Source organism: Solea solea, chromosome 8 (assembly GCF_958295425.1).
Source record: "Solea solea chromosome 8, fSolSol10.1, whole genome shotgun sequence".
Lineage (NCBI taxonomy): Eukaryota > Metazoa > Chordata > Actinopteri > Pleuronectiformes > Soleidae > Solea > Solea solea.
This window is the reverse complement of record NC_081141.1, coordinates 23,851,904-23,860,050: the sequence shown is the minus strand read 5'-3', so window position 1 is coordinate 23,860,050 and position 8,147 is coordinate 23,851,904. Positions and strand designations below refer to the sequence as shown.

The 8,147-nt window shown below is 38.2% G+C and overlaps 1 protein-coding gene across 1 annotated transcript; it reads right to left on the bottom strand.

Moving 5' to 3' along the window:
- Window positions 1-321: 321 nt before the first annotated feature.
- arsk (arylsulfatase family, member K) lies at window positions 322-5,431 on the bottom strand. Its single transcript, XM_058636396.1, has 8 exons — window positions 5,230-5,431; window positions 4,496-4,625; window positions 4,114-4,273; window positions 2,467-2,749; window positions 2,202-2,373; window positions 1,840-2,064; window positions 848-1,063; window positions 322-751 (listed from the first exon to the last, which is right to left on the bottom strand). Exons 1-8 carry the CDS (start codon window positions 5,341-5,343, stop codon window positions 480-482), a joined length of 1,572 nt encoding a protein of 523 aa, XP_058492379.1. The 5' UTR covers window positions 5,344-5,431; the 3' UTR covers window positions 322-479.
- Window positions 5,432-8,147: the final 2,716 nt, after the last annotated feature.

Sequence of the window (8,147 nt, the reverse complement as noted above, 5' to 3'; positions counted from 1 at the left end):
TTTCAGGTGGCCCACCACTCCATATCAAGTTATGATGAAGTTATATTTCTGTATGTTTTTTAAGTAATAGGTTAATTTTGCATCATAAATACATTTCTATTGTGAATTATACGTTGTTTTATATAAACACAGACACTTTTCTATTATCACGAATGAGATGACAAATAAATCGTTATTGGACCCCAGCTTTAACATCTAAAAAGCTCCAACCTTTGCAGAAATAAAATGTTAAAACAGTTTAAATCTGCCTCCAGCACCCTGGGTGACCACCTGGGCTGCTGTTAGCTTGCCCTTCCAACAGTATACATACAGTACAGTATATATAAAAAAAAGATCCATTTTATTTTAAAACAAATAGGAAAGCATTTAACATACTTAAAACAAAGTGCAAAAGAACAATTTTATATCTTTGTCTGACAATAAAAGCATTTATCCCCATTTCTTATCTCTCATAAAATACCAAACCCATTTAACCCTCATCAAAAGCCATAAAGCCAACTGTCAATAGCTCTCTCATGTGATAACGCATCTTTTTGCCAGTCTACATGCCACCTGAGGTTGGCAATAACCTGGCTGTAATTCCTTCCCAGACTATCACGCCAGGCAGTAAATGCTCTTTTATTGTAGCGATGGACAGTCGCAGAGACTTGGGGATAGTCCACGATGCTGCGCAACAGATTGTCCAGAAACTCTTTCACAGCTGGGTATTTGAGGACCACATTGAAAAGTTCTTCTTTGTCCAGTGAAAGATCTACAGAAGAGGAATAAGGAACAGAAAAATGAATCAAGTGATAAGAATTTGATGCTGGGTTTCTTTTTCGTTTTGGTTCAGACTCTGAATGCTCACCAAAAAGCTGGGGAGGGACAGTCAGGCCGTCTGAATAGGCGATGTATTTCCACTTGCCGCTTCTCAGCATGTACGTAGACGCATTAACGTTACAACCATGATATTCACTCAGGACCCAGTCTGGACGTTGCCTCTTGGGAAGAGCACCAGATTTGGACAGCAGAGGTAGGAGAGAGTGACCACTGAGATCAACGACTGACGAAATACCAGCGACGTCTGCAAAATAAAACAAATGTGTCATATTTGAAGCAATAAAAGCTAATAATAATAATAATAATAAAAGAGAAATCTCAACATGCATCTGTTGCTTTTAAAGCCAGGGGGGTAAATAATTTAAGTCTAATGGAGCCATGATAGTGATTTTAATGTGTGGTTGTACGAGGTATTGACACATTATAATCAGCCTGAGACCCAAACACTGATCAACAATAACATCTGTTGATAAAATATGTGCCTACTTAATTCTAAGACATCTTAAGAATATGTTTGCAGCTTTATCTCGCTGGTAAATAGCCATTTTCTTCGTGTGGGAACTGAAGTTTGGAAACAGCTCTCTCCCTGTACCAAAGCCCATAGAGAAAATCAGCGATTTTACACCACAGCATTTCGGCGTTTGTAATACACTACTGCCTCCATCAGTAAATACCCAAAGTGTGATTTTGTGACAGTGGTGTTTGAAATCCTTTGTTTGGATTTACCTGAGTGACATAAACGTACCAAAAAGGGCAGCAGTAGTAGCTCCTGTGTTCCCACAGGCTAAAAACAGCAATTTTCTCTATTGACTTTGGTGTGGGAGAGTGGATCGTTTGCAAACTTCCTGCCAGAAAAGGTTGGGTTTGATGTTTTACCATAAATTAAAGTATAAGTAGATTTTATAGGGTGAGTGTCCAGGTCCCAGACTGGTTCATGGAAATGGCTGCACAAAACCCCTTAAGTATCCCTTTAATTCTGGTCTTTAATAGACATTTTAATCTTTTTGTCAGCTTTTGTACCCAGAACAGTGGGATAGAGATCAACCAGAGACACGAGCTGGTCGACCCGTCGACCGGACATCAGCCCAGGTCCCATGACCAGCAGGGGAACATGGGAACTGCCCTCAAACATCGACATCTTGTAGAACTGCCGGTGCTCCATGGCCAACTCTCCGTGGTCCGACGTAAAGATCACGACGGTGTTGTTAAGCAGCCCAGTTTCTCTCAGGGCTGAAATCACCTGACCTGGTCAGACAGAGGACAGCGTGTGGGAGACGCTGAGCATTGTACTTAAGTGAACTTTGTTACATTACAACACTGTAAATAACAGCCAAATGGATTTAAAAGATATAACGTGGTATGGAGCCACTCCTTCCTGTTACCCAGCATGGCATCAGCCTCCGCACACATGGCGTAGTAAAAAGCCCGAATGCTTCGGACTTCGTCCTCAGTGAAAGCCCCGCTGCAGTTTTTGGTGAAGGTGGAGTAGTAATCGACAGGGTGAATGGCAACCATGGGCAGCCATTTTGGAACAGTGATCAGATCAGAGGAGACCTGTGTGTGTGTGTGCAAAAATATTGATATTATTTTTCAATGACTTTTATAAACAAAAGTCTGTGATTCTGTCACAACAAAAAAAACCTTTGCCTTTGAGAGCCAGTACGGTGAGGTGAGGAAGGTGGATCCTCCCGCCGTGGGTCCCAGGGATTCAGTTTTATACGGGTGAGGTAAATTTAGGCCGAGATAAAGAGCAAAAGGCTGGTGTGCGGATGCAGCTGTTTTGTGGATCCACTGCACAGCCTCCTTTGTGTTTTTCCAGTCTTTTCTCATGATCCTCACTGTGGACATGTTCCCGACGAGCTGCGTCAGCGGCCGTCCCTCCTGACGCAGGAGGAAACCAACGTCTCGTGTCCAGGCCTCAATTCGATTACTGCAGCGGTTACACAAACACACAATGGTACCCACGGAAAATGCAGGCGGTGGCAGCAGCAGCATCAACATGAACAGGAAGTGGGAACAAACATACAAGGACGGGCATCAAAGAGATGATTCACAGTGTTCTGGGAGAAATAGTCGCCAACATAAACATTTGTTGGTGGTGACAGAGTTTGAGTTTCTATCTTGAGGACGTTGATTTCCGACTCTGTGACCTCTCTCTGCACCTCGCACTTTTAAAAATATACTTGGTTTAATTAATTGTATTCTTATGAATTGTGTAAATAAAAAAAATGAATAAACAAACCCTCGGAATTCACATCATACAACATTTGTTCAGTCTCAATATGTCTGTGACGTTCACTCATTTTAGATGGCATGAGTTGAGAATATGCAACTTGACACCAGTAGCTGTTGCTACATCCGACACACTGTACCTTTAAAAATCAAGTAAGTTTAATACAAAATGCTTAACAAGAAGTAGAAAAACAAAATTTTGGCCTTCAGTTGGCATCAAAACCCATAAGATGTTTAGTTTGTCTATTGAAAATAGGATAATCCAACATGTGAATATAAAGGGTTTATTCTGTTGTAGTAAATAATCAATAACAACAATCCATAGATGATTGTACAATATAATTATTTTATATTCCATTTCAGCCAAATAAAAATAATATGAAAACATCTTAAACACTGCACCTTTAAGCACTATTTGTACAGCACTAGTAATTGTCAGTATTAATATTATTACTATTTACTAGATTTAGATCAATACTAGAGCAGTATCAGCAGTGAACTCTTTCAGTGATTTATCTGTTGTATTTCTGCTGCACTGCACTTTTAGTAAGTCACTCGCTTGAAGTTTAAAGCCTGTCAACAGTGATGTCCCACAGCTACCATTTTTTCCTTTTTCAAAAAAGTCGTCAAAGGACGTTTGGCTTTGATGGCATTGATGCCCCAGGATCAAAGTGACCAGACACAGACAGACAATACATTTATTGTAACATACAACATTTTAGCACTTATCTGGTTTTTGCACACACTTGGTCTTAATTTGATGATGATGATGATTTTAACTCAAACTGTAGATTGAAATGTTCTCTATATATATATGTATATATATATAAATGGCAGGGGTCTCAAACTCAAACGACCTGGGGGCCACTGAGTTTTGAGTCTGGTGCAGTGCATCTTTTTGGGAAAAGGCAACTGTCCAGTAGGGGTGGGGGCAATACAAGTCGCAAGAACAATATTTGTGAAAACTCAAAACAATAACTCATTACAACTTGATATTAAGTGGTGGGTCACGTTGGCGTTTGTGACGTTTGCTTATATTCGTCCCTGACGGCGTCTGCCTACCTGACAGAGTGACTCCCTGAGGTAAAGTCCAGTTTGCCCATCATCTTGGTCCGGTATCCGTTTGCCTGCAGTAAATCCATCCACGTGGATGCATTTGCATCGAGGCATTTGAAGTTGTTCCACGACTCAGTGAGGTGAACAAACTGACCACTCCACATTGCTGAAAACAAAGATTAAATAGTTATAAATAAATAAAAAACCTGTTGAAATTGAGGGTTTCCACAAGTTGTTTTCTCTGAAGGTCTAGAACCAAACATTCATTCACTCACTTTCTACCAAAGTGATTTTCTGGTCACATACTGGTACTGGTACTCAAGTATCCCTTTCAGGTACTTTATACCTAAAGACTGAGTGTGTGTCGGTGGGTTAATGGCTCACTCACCTGCTCTTGAAGGGCAGCAGATGGGAGAGTTAGTGTACGCATTGAGGAACGTGGAACCGAGCTGCCTCAGATAGTTTATAAACGGCAGCTGTACAACTTTGCTGCCAGGGTCAAAGGTCAGCCGTCCATCCTGAAGAAAGACGAAAACAAAGCACATTCAATCAAACCTAGAAACTTATAAAATAAACAGTACACGTACAGTGATTAATCATATTATAGTGTTCTCTCAGAAGTCATAAATACACACTTATCTATGGTTTAGGGCTGTACATATTTACTATATAGGAAATACTGACAAATATCTGTCAGCAGCAGAAAAGATTCACATTTAAAAAGGCACCGTGTGTAAAATTTGGCAACAAGTATTGGTGAAGTTGTATGTTGGATATCGCTCACCTCACCACTTTATTCCAGTGTTGAAAAACCTATGTAGCCTTCAGTTAGAATGAAATCTCAAAATACGTTTAGTTTTGTCCATTGTGGGCTACTGAATTAAACAAAAAACAAAAACACGATGACCCGTCTCCTGATATAAATACAAAATACTCATTTTGGGATTATAAAAACCAAGAAATCCAACAATCAAGTGACTATACACCTGTAAAGAGACATGAATAAGTGCCGAATGAAAGTAATTTCACTAACATTTTTCACAATAAGAGAGCATGTTTTAAATGAATCAGTTAATCGTTGCAGCCATGTCTGGACAGTAATAACTTATGACTCATACTCACAAATGCATCACTCATCACCATCACAATGTTAGGTTTGGTTCCATTTTGGCAAAAACTTTGATGGAAAATTTGAAGTAGAACAATAAAAGTCAAAGTCAGTGGTGATGAATTCATGGCAGCGTTTCTCTTCCTTCACTTCAAATAACGTTATTGTTGTACTTTCAAAAAGAAGTTCCTCTTTTGCCTCCTGATGCTGGTTCTGATCAACATCCGGGTTACACTTTCAAAATAAGAGTCTTACTTTCAAACTCAGTGCGGCAAATACAATAAAATATAAAAGAATCAATAAAGATGGTGAAATATCTTTATATAGAACACCAAACCCGTAATTATAAGTACGTTGCATTTTTACTCCCAACATTGGTAACCCTTACGATAGAAGCCCTTTTAAATCAAGTCTTATTTAACATGTAATGACATAAATGAAGCCCTAGAGGGCAGTATTTACCTTAAAAACAAATGCAGCACAATTTTGTTGAGTCAGCAGTTCAGGCTTTTTATTGTGATGTGTCTGTGTGCAAAACTTAATATTTATTTTAGTTTTTATTGTTCCTATTTAATAACATGAGGAACCCCTCTTATTATTAAGATGGTGTAACAAAATGTAAATGTTTTTTGGTTCTATTCTCTTTGGTACAATTGTGTTTTCTGTACTCCTGTGTCCTTTTTCTGTCCATGGCCAAGTGGAAAGGGAACTTGGCTTGTAACCAGAGGGTTGCCGGTTTGAGTCCCTACAAGCTCATAAAAGGGCTGGGGTTCCCCTAAGCAAGGTACCCAAACCGCATTACTCCTCCAGTGGCTGCTAGCTGCTCCTAATTCCAGGAAGGTTTCTAGTAGAGGACGGGTTAAATGCAAAGAGGGAATTTCCCCCTGTGGGACTGATAAACGACTAATTTAATAAAGGACTAATCTAACCACTGCAACATGTGAATTTCCCCAGTGATCAATAAAGTCTAATCTGATCTAATCCTATATGAAGTGTATGAACCAGTAAATGCCTCGTAAAGTTATAATTATAAATGAATGATCAGCTTTTGAACCTAAATGTAAGATTTAACTACACAGATTTGCAACTTGAGCCCGAAAACACATTTATTAATCAATTATAGTCACTTAATTTATTAAAAAAAAAGAACAAGCATACATAATAACAAAAGAAACAGTACAGAAACACACTATCATGAGAAAAGTGTGTCATGAAGATTTAATAAACTTAAATGCAATTTAATTTAACTCACCAATGACATTAAATGGCTTCTTTTATTGTTTTTGAATGCCTATTCCCATAAAAAAAAGTTCATATAAAAGTAATGACTTTGCTGTTCAACAGGTGACACATGCATCTCATCTGTGTAAGGAGCTCTTCATGACCAGCAGGTGGCGTTCAGGGTCTCTGAGCCTTGTTTTTCTGAAAAACAGGCTTCGACACAATAAGAGCCCCAGCACCACCATCAACACCACCATCACCCCCTCAGCCCCTGTGTGCATGGATCATTCTAATCTTAATCCAAAAACAATATATGTAACCTCGTACATAGGAAGCTTTTCTTAAAGCCTGCTCTCCCTCCTCGACCACCAGCTGTTATCATGAGCCCACATCATCAGCCTGTATCATTCTATACAGGCCGGTTGTGCTGCAGCCATAACAAGAAGCAGCTCTGTTGTTCACTGCACTGGGATGAGGAGTGAGCTTGGATGTATAGCAGACTAAATGTATGGATTATATCACACTTGAATGTATGACAAGGGGATTAAGGTTGTCTACACAGTGTTACACAATGTGGGGATGCATTTCCCTACGACCCTAAAAATGATAATTTGTCAGAGTAGCAAACCTGATTATTTATGACATCATTGTCTTTCAGATATGGGTTTTGTTTATGGAATATAGGATTATTTTACAATCTGCAGATTCAATTTAAGACATAGGGGTGTCAGATTATGGAGAATATTCCCTCACCTGCCTGAAAACTGTTCCACTAAAATAATCTAACATCTTATTTTAGATTGACTTATTTCTTATGCATTATCATTATTATTATTATTTTCTATATGGACACATGTGTAGACACATGCAAGTGCATACAGTATTTTTCACCTTAATATTGATCTTCATATGACTGCAACTTATCATTATTACTATTTCTAGTGACTAACAAGTAAGTTTTGCAATGTAAGTCTAGGTACCTTATTTTCTTTATGAATGACTGTAGGGCTGCAACAACTATTTGATTGTTAATTGTCAACTATTTTGATAATAGGTTTGAGTCAATAATTGATACAAGCTTTCTGTTTTTTTGGCTTCTTAAAGGTGAATATTTTCCAGTTACTTTGCTCCGTATAAGAAAGAAATCATTAAAACTGAATCATTTTGGTTTGTGGACAAAACGACGACATTCAAGAACATCGTCATTTCCAGGTACACTATTAATGAAAATAGTTGCATTAGTTGCAGCCCGAATATGAAGACAAGACATCTAAAAATATTATTATAAAGTTAAATGCAAGAAATAAGAGAACACTTGTACTTTTCTGTAACTGTTCTGTGGAGGACAGAGGAAATGCAAACAGCTGTTTTCAATGATATTGACTGAATTAACTGAAAATGAACTGTGCTGTGATTTGAAATTAATGTTATATCTTGACAATCCATCATGATATTGCAAACCAAAACAAGAGTCGGGGTGATATTGCACACCATTTCAAAGTAAAAGTGTAAAAATTTAATAACCTAATGTATTTTGTATGATTATTATTATTGTTGTTATAATGAAATAATGTGAATTATAAGCATAGGGCCACAGGGCCTTGACTGGGCGGGCCGCAAGTTTGAGACCTCTTTATTATGGTACTTGATTAATCTGTTTGAGTTTGGTTTATTTTTTTCTGATTTTTCAACTTCTTAAATGTGAATATTT

What these genes read in the sequence shown, in the direction of transcription:
- arsk (XM_058636396.1), bottom strand. Translation starts at nt 5,343, where the DNA reads ATGAATTCATCACCACTGACTTTGACTTTTATTGTTCTACTTCAAATT. An exon ending in CACCGTACTGGCTCTCAAAG is followed by an intron (nt 2,374 to 2,466) that starts GCAAAGGTTTTT and finishes ACACACACACAG; the next exon opens with GTCTCCTCTGATCTGATCAC. An exon ending in TGTCCCTCCCCAGCTTTTTG is followed by an intron (nt 752 to 847) that starts GTGAGCATTCAG and finishes CCTCTTCTGTAG; the next exon opens with ATCTTTCACTGGACAAAGAA.